Source organism: Acinonyx jubatus, chromosome D2 (assembly GCF_027475565.1).
Source record: "Acinonyx jubatus isolate Ajub_Pintada_27869175 chromosome D2, VMU_Ajub_asm_v1.0, whole genome shotgun sequence".
Taxonomy (NCBI): Eukaryota; Metazoa; Chordata; class Mammalia; order Carnivora; family Felidae; genus Acinonyx; species Acinonyx jubatus.
This window is the reverse complement of record NC_069393.1, coordinates 24125821-24146265: the sequence shown is the minus strand read 5'-3', so window position 1 is coordinate 24146265 and position 20445 is coordinate 24125821. Positions and strand designations below refer to the sequence as shown.

Sequence of the window (20445 nt, the reverse complement as noted above, 5' to 3'; positions counted from 1 at the left end):
GCAGTAGCTTTTTAAACTCTACTTATAATCTGTGAAATTCCTGGTATTAGTTTTCAAGGGCTTCCATATAACATTACCGCAAACATGATGGCTTAAAACAGTAGAAATTTATTTTCTCGATACTGGAGGCCCAGTTTATGAAATCAAGGTGTTCAGGGCCACTCTCTCTCTGAAGACTCTAAAGGACAAGAATTTTTCCTTGCCTTTGAAGGGAAGCAGGACTCTGAGGACACCTGATTTCATAGTTCTCATCTCCAGAAGTGTGAGAAAATAAATTTCTGTTGTTTTAAGCTACCAGGTACTTTTGTGTTCTGTTAATACAGCCCCAGAGAAATAATATATTCATCTGTATTACTAGATTTACCAGAATTTCATTCTTTTTATTGTCATGTAATTTCCTATTATATGAGTATATCCCTCTTCAGCTGTCCTTCAAATGATAGGTTTTGGGTTGTTGCCAGGTTTTGGCTTTTGAATAAGTTGGGATTCACCTGGAAATTTTAGCCATTCCCATGGGTGTCTAATAGGAGCTGTTGTAATTTTAATTTGCATTTCACTGATGAGTAATTTGCTTAGTACCTTTTCATATGTTTATTGATGAGGGTGTGCATTCTCTCTAATTAAGTTTCATGGCCATTTAAAAATTTGGTTTGTCCTTTTGTTTAGTAGGAGTACTTTATGTATTCCAGTTATAAATTATTGCTAGTGGGATTTGGGACTAGAGTGAGGCAAATGAAGCACCAAGGATGCAAATTTAAGGAGGCACCTACTCTTAGGGTTGAGTTTCCTGTGTTCCCAGATTGCATTTCCTCCAAAGCATTCCTGGTGGTCCCTCTCTAATTCAAGACACTGTTAAAATGTTGCCTCATTAGAAAGGTCATTATATCTAAATTAGCACCCCACTCTTCTGCCATTCTGTCATCCTGAACACTTTGTTTTTCTTCATAGCACTTACCACCAACTGACATATACTTATATATACTTATGTATACACTTTCTTATTTTTGGTTTATTGCCCTCCAAAAGAAAATATGCTCTATGAAAATTGAGGGTTTTCTTTTTATCCCCTGCTGTTTACCAGTCACTGGAGCAGTGTGTGCATGTAATGAAGCCTTAAATACTTGGTAGATCTTAATAAAATAGGGAACTTGAGATGAGCAAGTATCCAAACAAAACAAAACAAACATGAGTTCCATTTTAAGCATGCTAAATATACATTGGGGGATAATACAGTTCGATTGAAGTGGTCAGCGATTGGCAAATATTTTCTGTAAAGGTCCAAATAGTAAATGTTTTATGTTTTGTGGCCCTTAAAGACTATGTCACAACTGCTCGACTCTGATATCCATATGAAAAAACATCCATGGGCAATGCAGTTAATGAGAATAGCTATGTTTCAGTAAAAGTTTGTGTGTAAAAGCAGGTGGTTGGCTTATAGGCCATATTTTGCTGACCCCTGGACTAGGTAATGGAGAGCTATAAACGTGAGACTTGGAAGCTTGATCTTGATTCAGAAGGTAGTCATGATATGTTTTACGTTAATAAAGTGAAATGACCAAAGAAATTGTTCCAAGAAAATTAGTTTGGCAGTAGTAGGTAAGCTGGAAAAAAAAGCAATTAGAGGCAGAGAAAATAATTATGAAACATTTAAGCTTATATAACGCTTACTATATGTGAGGCACTTGTACTGAATGTTTATATATGTTAATTTATTTAATCCTTACAAAACCATGTAAGGTAGATACTGCTATTAATTCCTTTGCACAGATAAGGAAAATACAACATGGAGAAGTTAAATAGTTTATCCAAGTTCACACAAGCGTTAAGTGATAGAGCAGTATTTGAACAAAGACTGCTCCTTATCAGTGTGCTGTTTTATTACCAACTTACAAAGTAGTTAAGAATTGAACTAGAATGTTGACAGTGAAAAGGGACAGGCCAATAATGATGAATGTGAATAAACTGTGGATTGATTGTGGAGACACACTAAAATGTAAGTGAAGGAGAATGATTAGACAAAGAAGATTAGGGGGAAAAATTCCCATACATTGCACAAAGAAGACCAGAAATACTATTACTAGTACAAAAGGAATATGAGAAAGAGCACTTACTAGCAAAGGATGATGTGTTTTGTACCTTGTGTGAGATGGGAATGAAACACTATTGCATGGAGCTGTATCACTAAAAATAAACACCTGAATGTTGGATGAAAATATGTCTAGAGATGCAAATCTTGGAGTAGGATTATTTTAACATATTTTGAGTACCTGTTTTATTCAAGACTTTGAATGGGAGATGAAAGAATAAAGATAATAGTTTAAGCAATGTGAGAAGATGATTTCTCTGAAGGACTGGATAAAGAGAACTTAAAGGGCTTGAGTAGAAATACACCTTTATTGGGGCACCTGGTGGCTCAGTCAGTTGAGTGTCTGGCTTGTGGCTCAGGTCATGATCTCACAGCTCGTGAGTTCGAGCCCTGCATTGGGCTCTGTGCTGACAGCTCAGAGCCTGGAGCCTGCTTCGGATTCTGTGTCCCCCTCTCGCTGTGCCCCTCCCTCCCTCACGTTCTGTCTCTCTTTCTCTCAAGAATAAATAAAACATTTTAAAAAATTAAAAAAAAAAAGAAATACACCTTTATTAGTAGAGAGATAGGAAGTGAGATAGATAATTAAGTAGGTGGGGGAACATGCTGAATCCAAAGTTATGAAAATCTAAAAGGGGATGATTTTTAAAAATTTTTCTTTTTTAAAAGCACGCATGTGAGAGGAGAGAGGGGTAGAGGAAGAGAGAGAATCCCAAGCAGGCTCCATGCTCAGTGCAGAGCCAGATGTGGAGGTTTGATGCCACAACCCTGGGATCATGACCTGAGCTGAACTCAGGAGTTGGATGCTCAACTGAGTCAGCCAGTTGCCCCTAAAAGGGGGTATTTTTTAATTAGAAAATATTTGTTACAAATATTCCTTCCAGGATTTGAAATTTAAAAAAAATTTTAATTTAAGTTTCTTAAGGAATTAACTAGATAAATTTTAGTATACCCTTGCATTGGTATTAAAATGGTTAGTTGATATGATGAAGATACATTAACCACTGAATCATATAATCTAGTGGATTTACTCAGAGAAGAAGAAAGGAGAGCAATGAGAAATCTCTCAAATCCAAAAGTTAATGGAGAGATCCACATTTCAAGGTAAGAAACTAAAATTTGCCATGACTTTGAGCAGGCATTATGAAAAACAGACAATCCATTTTATCTTGATACTTGATACTTCTTAAATGGTACATACAGTTGATTAGTGACAGGATTTACTTATCTTTATCCATTGGTTATACAGTGACCAATAGTTTTTATGTTGTGATCATTGAACTATCTAGCCTATCTGGCTGAAAGTTGACTATTTAAGGACCTGAAATGTTTGGCATTGTTTCATATTGGGAAAACATGGCTCATTCTGACTCACTTTTATCCAGTAGAACTCTAGTTCTCTTGGTTCTGAAAAGGAGGAGGTCTGATCAATATACTCTGAGGCAAATATTATAAAAAATTTTTAATAACCAGTGTTCTGTAATAAGAAATAAAAATTATATATAATAAAAATCTATATAAAATTACCAGATTGATTCTAGTATATTCTTTAAAATTTTTTTCATCTTATTTTATTTAAAAAAAAAATTTTACTTCCAGTGTAGTTAACATATACAGTGTTATATTAGTTTCTTGTGTACAAAATAGTGATTCAACAATTCCATATATTACTCGGTGCTCATCAAGATATGTGGACTCTTAATCTCCTTACCTACTTCACCCATCCTCCCACCCACCTCCCTTCTGGTTACCATCTGTTCTCTGTATTAAGCGTCTGTTCTTTGGTTTGTCTCTTTTTCTTGTGTTCATTTGTTTTATTTCTTAAATTACACGTATGAGTGAAATCACGGTAATTTTCTTTCTCTGGCTTTTATTTCGCTTAGCATTTTGCTCTCTAGATCCATATATGTTGTTTTAGATGGCAAGATTTCATTATTTTTTATGGCTGAATAATATTCCATTGTGTGTGTTTGCCCATGCATGTGTGCGTGTATACCACATCTTTATCAATTCATCAATCGATAGACTGAGCTGCTTGGCTATTGTAAATAATGCTGCAATAAGCATAGAGGTGTGTATATCCTTTCAAATTAGCATGTTTGTATTCTTTGGGTAAATAGCCAGTTGTGGATTATTGGATCATAGTGTGGGTAGTTATATTTTTAATTTTTTGAGGAACCTCCATATTGTCTTCCATAGTGGCTGCACCAGTTTTGTATTTACACCAACATGAGGGATGCATGAGGGTTCCTTTTTCTCCACATCCTAACCAACACTCTTGTGTTTTTTATTTTAGCCATTCTAACCAGAGTGAGGTGATACCTCATTGTTTTGATTTGTATTTCCCTGATGGTGAGTGATGTTGAGTATCTTTTAATGTGTCTGTTGACCATCTGTGTGTCTTCTTTGGAGAAATGTCTATTCGTGTCTTCTGCCCATTTTTTAAATTGGATTATTTGTATGTTCTTTATACATTTTGGATACTAACTTTTTATTGGAGATGTCGTTTGCAAATACCTTCTCCCATTCAGTAAGTTGTCTTTTAGTTTTGTTAGTTGTTTTCTGTGCAGCAGATTTTTCTTTTTTGTAGTCCCAATAGTTTATTTTTTTAGTAATCTCCACACCCAGCATGGGCTCAAACTCACAACACCGAGAGCAGGAGCCACATGCTTTTCCAACTGAGTCAGCCAGGTGCTCCCCAATAGTTTATTTTTGCTTTTATTTCCTTTGCCTCAGGAGCCATTTCTAGAAAGATGTTGTTACAGCCATTGTCAGAGAAATCACTGCCTGTGCTCTCTTCTGGGATTTTTATGGCTTCAGGTATCACATTGAAGTCCATAATCATTTTGAGTTTGTTTTTGTGTATGGTGTAAGAAAGTGGTCCAGTTTCATTCTTTTGCATGAAGCTCTCCAATTTTTCCAATACCATTTGTTGAGGAGACTATCTTTTTCCCATTGCATATTCTTGTCTCCTTTGTCAAAGATTAATTGACCATTGTAAGTGTGGGTTTATTTCTGGGCTTTCTATTGTGTCCCATTGATCTCTCGGTCTGTTTTTGTGCCAGTACCATACTGTTTTGATTACTACAGCTTTGTAATAAAATGTGAAGCCTGGAATTGTGATACTTCCAGCTTTATTTTTCTTTTTCAGGATTGCTTTGGCTATTCAGAATCTTTTGTGGTTCCCTGCAAATTTTAGGATTGTTTGTTCTAGTTCCATAGTAAATGCTGTTGGTATTTTGATAGGGATTGCATTAAATCACTAGATTGCTTTGGGTAGTATGGACATTTTAACAATTGTTCTTTCAATTGTTGAGCATGGAATGTCTTTCCAGAGTACATCCTTCACCTCTGTTGTTAAATTTTTTCCTAGGTGTTTTATTATTTTTGGTGCAATTGTAGATGGTATTGTTTTCTTAATTTCTCTTTCTGCTGCTTCATTATTACTATACAGAGATTCTGTACATTGGTTTTGTATCCTGTGATATTACTGAATTCATTTATCATTTCTAGTAGTTTTTTTGGTGGAGTCTTTAGGATTTGCTATATAGTGTTATATCATCTGCAAATAGTGAAAGTTTGACTTCTTCCTTACCCATTTGGATGCCTATAAATCCTTTTTCTTGTCTGATCACTGTGGCTAGGACTTCCAGTAATGTGGTGAGAGTGGATATCCTTGTCTTATTCTTGACCTTAGGAGAAAAGCTCTTAATATTTCCCCATTGAGTATGATGTTAGTTGTGGGTTTTTCATATGTGGCCTTTCCTATGTTGAGATATGTTCCTTCTAAACCTACTTTGTTGAGGGTTTTTATCCGGAGTGGATTTGTACTCTGTCAGATACTTTTTTTGCATCTATCCTTTCTCTTGTTGATGTGTTGTATCATGTTGATTGACTTGTGAATACTGAACCAGTCTTGAATCTTGGGAATAAATCCAACTTAATTGTGGTGAATGATTTTCTTTTTCTTTTTCTTTTTTTTTTTTAAAGATTTTATTTTTAACTGATCTCTGCACCCAAACGTGGGCCCAGACCCACAACCCTGAGATCAAGAGTTGCATGCTCCACTGACTGAACCAGCCAGGTGTCCCTCTGAAAGATTTTCTTACTGTGTTGTGAGATTTGGTTTGCTAATATTTTGTTGAGAATTTTTGCATCTATGTTCATTAGATATACTGGCCTGTAGTTCACTTTTTTTCTGTGGTAACTTTATGTGGTTTTGGTATCAGGGTAATGCTAACCTCATAGGATGAATTTGGGAGTTTTCCTTCCTCTTCTATTTTTTGGGATAGTTTGAGGAGAATAGGTATTAACCCTTCTTTAAATGTTTGGTAGCATTCACCCGTGAAACCTTCTGGTCCTAGACTTTTGTTTGTTGGGAGTTTTTGATTACTGATTCAGTTTTATTGCTGGTAATCAGTCTGTTTAAATTTTCTATCTCTTGCTTCAGTTTTGGTAGGTTACATGTTTCTAGGAATTTATCCATTTCTTGTAGGTTGTCCAATTTGTTGGCATATAAGATTTCATAATATTCTCCTACAATCTTTTGTATTTTTGTGGTTTAAGTTGTTATTTCTCCTCTTTCATTTCTGATTTTGTTTTACTGAATTTTGTCTCCTTTTTTGTGATGAGTCTAGCTAGAGGTTTATCAGTTTTGTTGATCTTTTCAAAGAACTAGCTCCTTGTTTTATTGATCTGTTCCGTTGTTGTTGTTGTTGTTTTAGTTTCTGTATTATTTATTTGTGCCCTAGTCTTTATTATTTCCTTCCTTGTGCTGGGTGATTTGTTTTGTTTTGTTTTGTTTTGTTTTAGCTCCCTTACATGTAAGGTTAGATTTTTATTTGGGATTTTTCTTTCTTCTTGAGATAGGCCAGTGTTGCTACAAACTTCTCTCTTAGAACCACTTTTGCTGCATCCCAAAGATTTTGGACTGGTGTGTTTTCATTTTCATTTCTTTCCATGTAATTTTTGATATCTTCTTTGATTTCTTGGTTGACCCATTCATTGTTTAGTGGCACATTATTTAACCTCGAAATATTTGTGCTCTTTTCAAGTGTGTGTGTGTGTGTGTGTGTGTGGTTGACTTCTAGTTTCATAGCATTGTGGTCAGAAAAGATGCATGGTATGACTTTGATCTTTTTGAATTTGTTCAGTCTTGTTTTGTGTCCTAATATGTGATCTGTTCTGGAGAGTATTCCATGTGCACTTGAGAAGAATGTGTATTCTGCTGTTTTCAGATGGAATGTTCAGAATATATCTGTTAAATTCATCTGGTTCAGCCACTGTTTACTTGTTGATTTTCTGTTTGGAAGGTGGCTGGCCAGGGAAGATCCACAAAGTGTGCATGGGCGGGGCACGCAGTTTTAACAAGGTACGCACAGGTCTTTTCTGGGAAGAGTCCTCCACCACCAGATTGAGATCTCATAAAGCACAGGGCTCTGGAGATGTGTTGGCAAGGTTTGGGCTAGTCTTCCAGGTGAGGGACCTGCAGCTCTGGGACTGAGGCAAGTGTAACTGTAAAGAGCGGATCCACCAAAGTTTGGGGGTGGGGCTTGGTTTCAGCAAGTTAAGTAATTGAATGTTGGTGTGCTGATTCCTGCAGGTGGCTGTGTGTTTAATGTTGGGGGGCAGGGGAGGGAAATGGCGCCTACCAGCTCCTTTGTTCCTCGAGGCATCTCCCACTGATTTCTGCCCCTTTGGGACAGGCTTTCAGGTTAGTAAATAACTTTCCCTCCCATATGCTCTAGGCATTTTTTCAAACTGCTTCTATGCTATATCTCTATGGGCTGTTGTACTCTCTTTAATGGTAGGTACTCAGCTTCCTGTTGCCTTAATTGCTTTTGTGTCTTTCAGTCCTTACGCAACATGTCTCCCATTTTTTATATGGCCCTTGGTATTTGCAGTGGTTCCCAAGTTCTCAAATACCATCAATTTCTTACCTCTTCACATACTCTTCTTACCTTTAGGAACATTGAACCTTTTTATTTTCTTGGTACATTATTACTTTACAAATGTTAGCTTATATTAGACTAAGTTGAGATTAATAAAAGATGTGTTGATATAGGAAAGATTCATAGTTGTGTTGAGCTGTGGATGCTTTTTTGTTCATTACCAAGTTCATTTAACAAGTAATTTCCTGGATACCAGAGCCATGAAGTACATGTGATAAAATTTGTGCCTGGGTGAAAGCATGTTGTTTTTATGTCATAGACTTTTGGGGTCATTCATAAATGGTTAAAACATACTAAATCAAGAATAGTTAGGCCTTTTGCTCCATTGATTTCTTTGGTAGATATTTGACAGTACTTCCAGGCATTCAGAAAGGGGGTTATGAGACTTTTTACTATTTCCAGAGGGTAAGATAGTTCCTTATGTGATCCCCCCCCCCCCAACCCCTGTTATTCAGACAGTATTTATTGATGACATATTGTGTGCCAGGTACTATGTTCCTAAACATCCCAGCTACAGGTCTGTCAGGCTTAGAGCATTCTGTCTGTGGTATTTTCATATGTAAGAAGATTACAAGTTACAAGCGGTTTCTCGATGGCCATTCTTTTGAAATGCTAACAATACTTATTAAACTTTAGGAATTCCTGAAATTAACATGCATGAGAGGGAACATTTAAAAAAGAAGATATAAAAGTTGTTTCCATGGGTACCTGGGTGGTTCAGTGGGTGGTTGAGCATACAACTTTTGATTTCAGGCTCAGGTCATGATCTCACAGTTCTTGGGATCCAGCACCACATCTGCTGTCAACACAGAGCCTGCTTGGGATTCTCTCTCTCTCTCTCTCTCTCTCTCTCTCTCCCTCTCCCTCTCCCTCTCCCTCTCCCTCTCCCTCTCCCTCTCCCTCCCACCCTCCCCCTCCCTCCCCCTCCCCTGCTCATGCTGGCTCTCAAAATAAACATTTTTTTAAAAATAAGTAAATGAAAATTGTTTTTCTAAAATATCAAGATTAGATAAAAAATGTAAAAATGAGATAAACCTGTATCCTACCATACTTATGATAAAATTATAATTTTGATTAGATGGATACCTGATATTTATATCATCATGACGTATAAACACTGTTTTTGGTTGCCTACTTACTATATATTGACTTAATCTGGGGGGAGATATTTTATATATTACATAGTAATAGTCCTGCATTTCCTTTATTTCATTTCCAGTGTACTTGTCACTAATTTAATTACAGAGTCCTCAAATTATGTGAAATATTTTTAGTACATTCAAGTATGTATATTAGGTATCCTATCCATTTTATCTTCTTTATGTAATCTTTTCTGGTGACTTTATATGTGGACTCTCCAGACCTCTTGTAATCTTGTTTTGCCATCATACTGGTATATCTTTTTTTTCTTTTTCTTTTTTTTTAAATTGGATTCTTATCCTGTATTCTATGTCTTGGTTTATTCTCTAATATTGGTGGAATATATCATTCATTAATCTCTTTAAAAAGTATTGCCTGCTGGGGCACCTGGCTAGCTCAGTTGGTAGAGTGCAGAGCATGCAACTCTTGGCCTCAGGGTCATGAGTTCAAGGCCCATGTTGGGTATGTAGCCTACTTAAAAAAAGAGAAAAAAAAAAAAAAAGATTGCCTGTCTGCACATTTTTTGGTGGCCTGTTCATTTGAAAGGATCTATATATATATTTTTTAAGATTTTATTTTTTCAAGTACTCTCTACATTCAACATCAGGCTTGAATTTACAACCCTGAGGTGAAGAGTCACATGCTGTACCGACTGAGCCAGCCACGCTCCCCGAAAGGATCTGTGTTTTAAGCTCAAACTTGACTCATATGTGAGTGGATATAGAATTCTAGATTAGAGATTGGAAGTGTTTTCCTCAAAATTTTGAAAGCACTCATGTATTGTCTTCCAGATTCTGTTGTTGCTTTGAGAAGTCATGCAACTTTACTTTTTAATCTTTTATATGAAAGAAGTATGTGGGATCTTCTCTTTTAATTGTGCTTTGAAATTATACAATGACAATCCTAGATGTACATCTCTTCATCTGAATGCTTATTAGCTTTTTAGGAGTTACTTTTTAGTTTGGGAACTTTGAGTTTCAGATCTGGGAAATCTTGAATTGTTTCTTTTTGTTTTTTTTTTTTCCTCTCTCTCTTTTTTCCAGAACTTTTGTTTGGGATATGGGACCCCTTTGGTCCCCTTTTTATCATATCTTTTCTCTCCTATATTGTATTTGTTCTGGTTAGTGGGGAAATTTTTACAAGTCTGTATTCTTTTTTTTAATGTTTTTATTTATTTTTGAGAGAGAGAGAAAGAGACAGAATATGAGTGGGGGAGGGGTAAAGAGAGAGGGAGACACAGAATCCAAAGCAGTCTTCAGGCTCTGAGCTGTAAGTACAGAGCCTGACTTAGAGCTGGAACCCACAAACTGTGAGATCATGACCTGACACAAAGTCAGATGCTTAACCAACTGAGCTACCCGGGCGCCCCTACAACTTTATATTGTAAACCTTCTATTGAGTTTTTTTCATTTCTTCCATCACAGTTTAATTTCCTAAAATGTTTTTGTTTTCCCACAAAGTTATTTTTGATAACTTCCTATTTCTGTATTTTGATTGTTACATTTATCTTATTGAGAATATTAATATTAAGGTTTTGTTTTCTTCTCCCTTCAGAATCTTGTCGTCTTCCAGTTACTTTTTTCTCTATGTGTAATTTAGTTCCTGTGTTTTAAATTTGACATTTTCCTCACATGAAATATATGATGATTCTTTCTGACTACTCAGATTTAGTAGTTTAACACTTAAAAAGTACATTGGGAACTCTGGGCCACATGAGCAAGTTTTGGTGACTGTATTTTATAGTTTGGAGATCATGCTGCTTTTTTAGGAAACACCTAATGTCTGTATATTTAACTATGTTGTATGTTAAACTGCTCAAGTTTCCCAGAGGTATCTACCAATCTTTTCCTTCTCAAAGTTTGTACCTACTGAGGTAAACAAACAAAACTAGGTGTTGCAGGAGGGGTTTGGTTCTCAGCATATTTCAGAATGTAAACTTCCACTTGATTTTCCTGTCAGTAGTAATCTCTGCCTTCAATTTGCTTTAATATATGCTCCTCTATTCAGAGACCCTGTAATAAATAACCTTTTTCTAGGAGAAAAACCTCCCTTTTCTACAAAGAGAGAAAGGAGGCAGTTGCTAGCCATGAAGAGATCTGTGTGTCTAGCTGCTGCTTAAACAGACAGTATCATTCTTGGTAGCCCTACTTTCCTGTCAACCAATATTGAGCCATTGTCGGTTTCTGTCTTATAAATTGGAGTGTTTATCAGCTTTCCCAAATTTTGACCTTAGCTTAGCCTTCCTTTATTTCATGAAGTCGACTATCACTACTATTGCTATTATTTTAATATTAGTTGATTCTGCTCATTTTTCCAGTCTGTTGAAATTTTTTGGAATCTTAATTTTATCATCCAGTGTGTTATTTTCCTTTGCATCCTATTGAGTCAGCTAAGTATCTTGATTGAAGTGTGAGGTTAGAGCCCTATGCATTACTTTTGAAGACATTCAATCAGTTTTACTTTAGTTCTTGGTTAATACTGTAAATTTTGTTTTTTTAATCCAGCTATGAGTTTATATATTTTTTCTTTCATTCAAAAGTATATTCAGGATCTTTTTCTACAATATTATAATTTTAAAAATTTAGTGTATTAGTTACACTAGCCTCCCTAAAAAGAAGAACTTTATCAATGAAGAAAAAACTTAGGATCACTGTAGTGAAATAAAATTTGCTCTTGGTGTGACCTTTTTCTTTTTTAGTGCTTATAATCCAACTTGTAAATAATAATTTTTGTACTTTGGATATAGATCAACATAAATGGATTGTCAAGAGCCTTTTCAACTCAAGGGTCTTTCTTTGATAAATAATTTTCTTAAAAAAAAAAGTTTCTCCATTTCCCAAACCAGTGCATTTTAGAACTTATTTTCCTATGATGTTTTACATATTACACACATTAGAGTTGCATGTCTAATTCAGACCTGTAGACAGCAGTGTAGGCAAAAACTAATTTAAAAAGTTAGCTAGGTATTCTCTTACTGTCTTCTTTTCTCATTTCAACTTCATTTACTTTTTAACTATGTTTCTTCTACCTTTTCCAGTTTTCTACTCAATTCTCCTTGGTGGAGAAGATGGATGCAAAAGAGGAGGTGTGAGTAGTTCTTTATTCTCTCTGCATCTGTTAACATTACATCATCTTTCCCATGCAATATTCTTGTTTCTTCTTAGTTCGTCCTCTTACATTTATACAACCAGTAGGCTTGTTTGGTTTTCCTTTGTATTACTTATAAAATTTAGTCTATTCTGCAATATTATAAATAAGGTTTATGATATTAATTCATATATATTAGTTACATTTCCCTCCTTCCATTATTTATATATGTCCTTTTAAAATCAGAAGACTCTGTAATAGCCATATTGTTTCACTCACTCATCAACTTCATTTATTCAGTACACTGACATTTATTAAATTCCCCAGGTATTTTAGGTCCTGAGAAATAAGATATTGATATTACTTTTACTAATAGAATTCATACTTTCATAGGTAATATCTCCCATTTCTTACTAGAATTATCCATATTTATACAATTAAAAACTGTAACTTTGCTTTTTGGCCTCCCATCCACATTGTTGAATACTCTCTTCCTTTTGAGCAGTGTGTGATATTGCAAATGTAGACTCAGGTTTGAGTTCTGGCTCTGCCAAATGTTAACTGTGTGATATTGGATAAATCACTCAGTCTTTCTGGGTTTTACCTCTCTCAACTATAAAACGTATGTAATATCTACTTTGTTGGGTGAATTGAGAGAATTTAGATGTAAAAATGAATTGAAAGAATGTATATACATATATTATGTAAAAATTGAATTTAAGGATCTGTACTGTGGTATTTTTATAAGGATTACTGTCTAGATATTTATTGCAATGCTTTTGAAATATGATTGTAAGTCTCTTTGGAAATAAGAACTATATCATATTGATCCTGATCCATTGCAACTAATAGCGATGACTCATACTTTTGGATTGAATTTCCTAAAAAACAGACCTAGAACAAGTGTTAATGTAGTTGCTGTTTCTTTTCATATCTATGTACTGCCTCTTGGTCACAATTCTGATATAACAATGACAAATATGTGTGCACCTGACAGTATAACTTCAAAATACATGAAGCAAAATTTTACAGAAATATATAAATTACATATAGGCAACTTTACAGCCATAGTTGGAAATTTTAACACTCTTCCCATAGCGTTGGTAGAACAACTACATAAAAAACCAGCAAAGACATTGAAGATTTGAAAAACATCATCATTCATCTTGATTTAATTGACATTTATATAGCACTACATTTCATGCTGTAATAATACATGTTATTTTCAAGTGCGCATGGTATATTCATCAAAAGAGACCATATGCTGGGTCACGAAACAATTCTAATAAATTTAAAAGGAAATAATACAGGACTATTTTCTTGAACCATAGTGGAGTTAAATAAGAAATTAACAGTGTGATGGCTAGGGGAAAAATTCAAATGTTTGGGTATTAAACAGTACACTTCTAGACAATTTGTGGGTCAAAGAAGAAAACAAGGGAAATTAAACATCATTTTGAACTGAATGATAATGAAAATGCAGTATATCAGAATGTGTAGGTGCATCTTCAGGGTTGAGAGAGAAATTTATATCTTTAAATGCTTCTATTAGAAAAGAAGGAACCTGGGGCGCCTGGGTGGCTCACTTGGTTAAGCATCCGACTTCAGCTCAGGTCATGATCTCACGGTCTGTGAGTTCAAGCCCCGCGTCGGGCTCTGTGCTGACATCTCAGAGCCTGGAGCCCATTTCAGATTCTGTGTCTCCCTCTCTCTCTGCCCCTCCCCTGTTCATACTCTGTCTCTCTCTGTCTCAAAAATAAATAAACGTTAAAAAAAAAAAATTAAAAAAAAAAAAAAGGAAAGAAGGAACCTAAAAATCAGTGACCCAAGGGTTTACCTTAAGAGAGAAAAAGAAATGCAAATAAAACCCAAACTAAGAACAAGGCAGGAAATAAAAATAAGATTAGATCAATGAAATAGCATATAAATGTGAATAAAACTGCCCTTAGGTTATAATCTTCATCAGTCAGATTCTTTCTCCCCTCTCCTTTTTTTTTTTTTATATAAATTTTCTTAGTATCTGTTTATTTTTGAGAGAGAGTGAGTGAGTGCACAAGCTGGGGAGGGGTGGGAGTGAGGGGAGGTAGGCAGAGGATCTGAAGCTGGCTCTGCTCTGACAGCTGTGAGTCTGATGGGCTCAGACCCACAAACCGTGAGATCATGACCTGAGCTGAAGTCAGACCCCCAACTGACTGGGCTACCCAGGTGCTCCTCCCTGCACCCCTCGTTCTTTCAAATCAGCAACATATCCATTTGCTGAGACTGGAGGAATAGGCACTCTCTCACACATTGTCTATTGGAATACAAAATTTTACAACCTTGTGTATTGGGAATTTGACAACATCTATCTAAGTTAAATACTCATTTACTCTTTGATCTGGTAAATCTCCTAGGAATATATCTCAAACATAGATTGGCATAAATACAAAATGGCATGCACAAGGCTACATTCATTGTAGCACTGTCTAAATAGCAAAAGACTGAAAGGACACGGTATTCATCAGTAGGTTTCTGACTGAATAAAGTGTGGTTCATTTACCCAATAGAGTATTGTATGGGTGTAAAAGCAAATGGGGAGCATCTTCTATGCCATGATGGCCAATACATATTATGCAGCAAAAGTAATAAGATATAGAAAAGTTCATAAAGAATGTTACTGTGTATCTAATTAAATATATTTGTGTGTGTGTACCTTTCTACTTTTATTTATGTTTTAAGAATTTTTTAAAATTTTATTTTAAGTTTATTTATTTGGAGGGAGAGAGAGAACCCCAAGCAGGCTTCACACTGTCAGCACAGATCCCGATGCAGGGCTTGAACTCAAAAACCATGAGATCATGACCTGAGCCAAAACCAAGAGTTGTACACTTAACCGGCTGAGCCACCCAGCCACCCTGTCTACTTTTATTTTTTAAATTTAGGAATTAATAAAAAAAACTAACCCATCTTAGGGAACAAGGATAGAGGGAATAGCTAAAGTTCTATGAATATACAGTACCTTGTTTTCTAGGTATAATTTTGAAACTATGTAAAAGTACATAATTCTAAAACAAGTTTTAATCATTAAAAAAACAAAAACAAAAAAAAAACTAGGGGTGCTTGGGTGACTCAGTTGGTTGAGCATCCATCTCTTGATTTTAGCTCAGGTCGTGGTCTCATGGTTCAGGAGATAGAACCCTGCATCGGAATCTGTGGGGAGTGCAGACCCTGCCTGGGATTCTCTCTCTTCTCTCTCTCTGCCCCTTCCCCCGTTTGCTCGCTCTCTCTCAAAATAAATAAACTTAAAAAACTAAAAGTGAAAGCAAAATGAAACGAAGCCTAAGTGGTATAATTATAGGAAGGAACTATTTTAAATGACTTTAAAACAAGTAATTTGATTATACATGCCTGGTGGATTATACCCTGAAGATATAAGAACAATATAAAAACCTTATATGGTTTTCATTAATCATAGTGTTGGTATTATTATTCCTAAACTGTTGTATGTATATTGTACAACAAGGCAAATGAATTTGTGTTGGTGGCATTGTATAACAAGAATTACAGTATGGGAGAAGAAAGAAATAGAAATATAAGAACAACACAATTTTAAAAAAATACTATAGAATTTTTTCAGTATCAAGTCATACTAACTCTTATCACTATATAAGGTCTAGATAGATAAAATGACAAACCCAGGAGTGATGAGCACTCCTTAGAATCCAGACTGTTGTCTCTGAGTAATGCTGATTCCCGTTGAAAAGTACAATGTTCCTTGGGTATGTGGTTGGTTTCAGGTTTGGGTCAGGAGATGGATAAGATGATTCTGGAATATTTTGTTATACCAGAAGCAAGAAAGCTGTGAAAGACTACTAAGTCCGTGTCTATGGGGCGCCTGGGTGGCGCAGTCGGTTAAGCGTCCGACTTCAGCCAGGTCGCGATCTCGCGGTCCGTGAGTTCGAGCCCCGCGTGGGGCTCTGGGCTGATGGCTCGGAGCCTGGAGCCTGTTTCCGATTCTGTGTCTCCCTCTCTCTCTGCCCCTCCCCCGTTCATGCTCTGTCTCTCTCTGTCCCAAAAATAAATAAACATTGGAAAAAAAAATTAAAAAATAAAAAAAAGACTACTAAGTCTGTGTCTAAAAGACTCAGAAACTAATTGAAGAGTCTCTCGTTGGTCAAGATGGGAAAATTTGACAATAATAGAAATAACCAACTGCAGTTAATTTGAAGCATACTACATTTATTTAAATCCAAAAGTTTGTAATGATCCCTCCCCTAAAAAATGTGTTCTCATTGTTTACCATTCTGGGAGGTTAGGATACCAACTCATTTTTTTTCAAAAACTCTTAAAAAACAAGCATTTATTCTTCCTTTTCTAAACAAACTACCTTTTGGAAACCAAAGATTTGATGAGAATTTTCACTTAATAGGCACATTACAGATAGTAAATAATGAAGGAATGATAAAAGTAGAATGTCACTTTTTTGTAGCTCTCAATGAAATGTTGTATTTAGGCATTGTTCATCATTGGCTGTTATTATCACAGATACAAGGCAATATGTGTATGCCCCTTAATGAAAAACACAGTACCGTGTATGAGGTTGTCTTCTTTATCAATTCTGAATTTGATTAAGACTCTAACTTCGACAATTACAAAAAATTACGTGGACAGAGAAACATGTTTAAAAATGTCACAGGGGTATAGTCCACAAAATACAGATACTTGAAGACTACATGGGACAAGCGACTTCATTTCTTTAACAAAGAAGTTTCAGGAGGAAAAGAGGTAAATGAAACCTTATAGATAAAAAGAAATGTAAATTTCATGTCAATGAGTTGGAATATGTGGTACTACTATGATCTTAATTTGAACAAATGGAAAAGGAAAAAAAGGCCCATGCTGGGAAACTTGAATGCTGACTGATGGATTAATAATTTTTTTTTTTTTTTTTAGTTGAAACAAGATTGACCATGAGATAAACATTGTTGAAGCTGGGTAATGAGCACATGGGAATCCATTATGTTATTGTCTCTACGAAAAAATTAGATTTTTCAAAATAGCTTTTCATATATAAGCATACCTCTCAGATATTGTGGGTTCAGTTCTAGATCACTACAATAAAGTATATACTGCAATAAAATGAATCCAATGAAGTTTTTGGTTTCCCAGTGCATATAAAAGTTATGTTTACTTTATAGTCTAGTAAGTGTGTAATAGCATTATGTCTTAAAAAAAAAAACAATGTGTTGCCTTAATTTTAAAACACTTTATTGCTAAAAAAAATGCTTACCATCATGTGAGCTTTTAGGTAGTTATCTTTTTGCTGGTAGAGGGTCTTGCCTTGTTGATGGTTGCTGACTGATAGGTGGTGATTCCTGAAGGTTGGGTGACTGTGGCAATTTCTTAAGGTAATGAAATTTGCTGCATTTATTGACCCTTTCAGGAATGATTTCTCTAGCATGTGATATTGTTTGATAACAGTTTACTGATTGTAGAACTTCTTTCAGAATTGAAGTCCTCTCAAACCCTGCTGTTGTTTTCTTAACTAGGTTCATGAATACCCTAAATCCTTTGTTGTCATTTCAGTAATCTTCACAGCTTCTTCACCAGGAGTATATAACAACTCAAGAAACTACTTTGCTCATCCATAAAAAGCAACCCCTCATTCATTCAGTTTTATCAGGAGATTGCAGCAATTCAGTCCCATTTTCAGGTTTCCCTTGTAAATTCTTTTTGTTTCTGCCACATCTGCAGTTAACTTCTTCAGGTGAAGTCTTGAGCCCCTCAAAGTCATCCATGAGGGTTGGAATCAACTTCTTCTAAACTCCTGTTAATGTTGATATTTTGACCTCTTTCCATAAATCACAGATGTATTTAATGGCATCTAGAATGGTGAATCCTTTCCAGAAGGTTTTCCATTTACTTGTTTAGATTCATGAGAGCAATCATCATCTGTGGCAGCTATAGCCTTATGAAATGTATTTCTTAAATAGTAAGACTTGAAAGTCAAAACGACTCCTGGATTTTATGTTAACAAGTATGAAAACAACATTAATCTGGTGTTTCTCCATTAGAGCCCTTGGATGACCAGGTTCATTGTCAGTGGGCAGTAACATTTTGAAGGGAAATTTTTTTCTGAGCAGTAGGTCTCAACGAGTGGGCTTAAAATACAGTAAACCATGTTGTAAACAGATGTGCTATCATCCAGGCTGTTCCATTTATAGAGCACAGGCAAAGTAGATTTAGCATAATTTTTAAGGACCCTAAGACTTTCAGAATGGTAAATGAGCATTGGCTTCAATTTAGTCATTAGCTGCATTAGCCCCTAACACGAATCAGTCTGTTCTTGGAACCTTCTGTAGCTATGAAAGTCTTAGATGACATCTTTACCAATAGAAGGCTGTTTTGCTTTCATTGAAAATCTGTTGTTTAGTGTAGCCACCTTCCTTAATTATCTTAGCCAAATCATCTTTAAACTTGCCATATTCTTCTACATTAGTTCTTGCTGCTTCCTTTATCTTGTATTTTTAATATATGAAATTTATTGTCAAATTGGTTTCCATACAACACCCAGTGCTCATCTCAAAAGGTGCCCTATCTTGTATTTTTTTTGTTATGACTACTTAAACCTCACGAACCAACCTCTGCAAGCTTCAAACTTGTCTTCTGCAGTTTCCTCACTTCTCTCAGCCTTAATTAGAATTGAAGAGAGTTAGGGCCTTGCTCTGGATTAGGCTTTGGCTTAAGGGAATGTTGTAGATGGTTTGATTTTCTATTCAGACCACTAAAACTTTCTTCGTATCTGCAATTAAGGAAGTTTTGCTCTATTATTAATGTGTTCACTGGAGTGGCATTTTTATTAATTTCCTTCAGGAACTTTTCCTTCGCATTCACAACTTGGCTTACTGGCACAGGAGGTCTAGCTTTTGGCCTGTGTTGGTTTTCGGCTTTCTAGCTAAGCTTAATCACTTCAAACTTTTGATTTAAAGTGAGAGGTGAGGGGCGCCTGGGTAGCTCAGTTGGTTAAGTGTCCGACTTCTGCTCAGGTCATGATCTCACAGTTTGTGAGTTCGAGCCCCGCGTCAGGCTCTGTGCTGACAGCTCAGAGCCTGGAGCTTGTTTCAGATTCTGTGTCTCCCTTTCTCTCTGACCTTTCCCCATTCATGCTTTGTCTCTCTGTCTCAAAACTAAATAAACGTTAAAAAATAAAAATAAAGTGAGAGGTGAGTGACGTCTTTTCACTTGAACAGTTAGAGGCCATTGCAGGATTATTATTTGGCCTAATTTGAGTATTATTGTGTCTCAGGGAATAGGGGGACCTGAAGAGAGGGAGAGAGATAGGGAAATGGCTGGTTGGTGGAGCACTCAGAACCTACAAGACATTTATTATGTTTGCTGTTTTATATGGTGTGAGTTTGTGGTGCCCCAAAACTGTTAATGCTAGTGACATCAAAGGTCACTTACCACAGATCGCCATAACAAATACAATATTAATGAAAAAGTTAGAAATATTGAGACAATTACCAAAATGTGACAGAGATGTGAAGTGAGCAAATGCTGTTGGAAAAATGACATCAGTAGACTTGTTCTTGCTCAGGGTTGCCACAAACCTTCATTTTTGCTTTACAAAAAAAAAAAAAAAAAAAGGCAGTATCTGTGAAGTACAATAAAGTGAAGTGTAATAAAATGAGGTATATGCCTATATGTATATAAAATTAGAGGCGTTAATCCAGCATACTAAATAATTGACGAATTGTTTATGAATTTATATTTGTAGATTTCACTCTACTGTGGTAAAGACCCATTGATTAAAAGGTGAGATCAGGGGCTTTTGGGTGGCTCAGTTGGTTAAGCTTCCACTTTGACTCAGGTCATGACCTCGTGGTTCCTGGGTTTGAGCTGACAGACAGCTCAGAGCCTGGAGCCTGCTCTGTCTCCCTTTCTCTGCCCCTCCCCCGCTCATGTTCTGTTTCTCAAAAATAAACATTAATAAAAATAAGTAAATGAAAGGTGAGATCAGTAAATAGTAGTGATTTTCATTTGAAGGACTTTGTGTTGTTTATTAAATTCATGAATTACAGTTGACCTAATAAGAATTAAGAGATCAGAGCAATTCCTGTTAATAAGGTTTGATAGAAGGAAACACTCATTCCATGAATTTGATTGCTGAAAAAATGTGTACATTTAGATCCAGTTTTGTAAAGT

General features: G+C 35.7%; 1 protein-coding gene across 5 annotated transcripts in view; it reads left to right on the top strand.

Annotated features, from left to right (window-relative positions):
• Window positions 1–20445, top strand: part of JMJD1C (jumonji domain containing 1C) — a 265419-nt gene that overhangs the window by 35536 nt on the left and 209438 nt on the right. Inside the window, exon 2 of one of the 5 annotated variants that reach the window (XM_053207206.1) lies at window positions 12213–12261. The exons of the other annotated variants lie outside the window; for them this stretch is intronic. Coding sequence (XP_053063181.1) covers window positions 12213–12261 — 49 coding nt within the window. The remainder of the gene's footprint in view (window positions 1–12212; window positions 12262–20445) is intronic. 5 annotated transcript variants of the gene reach the window in all.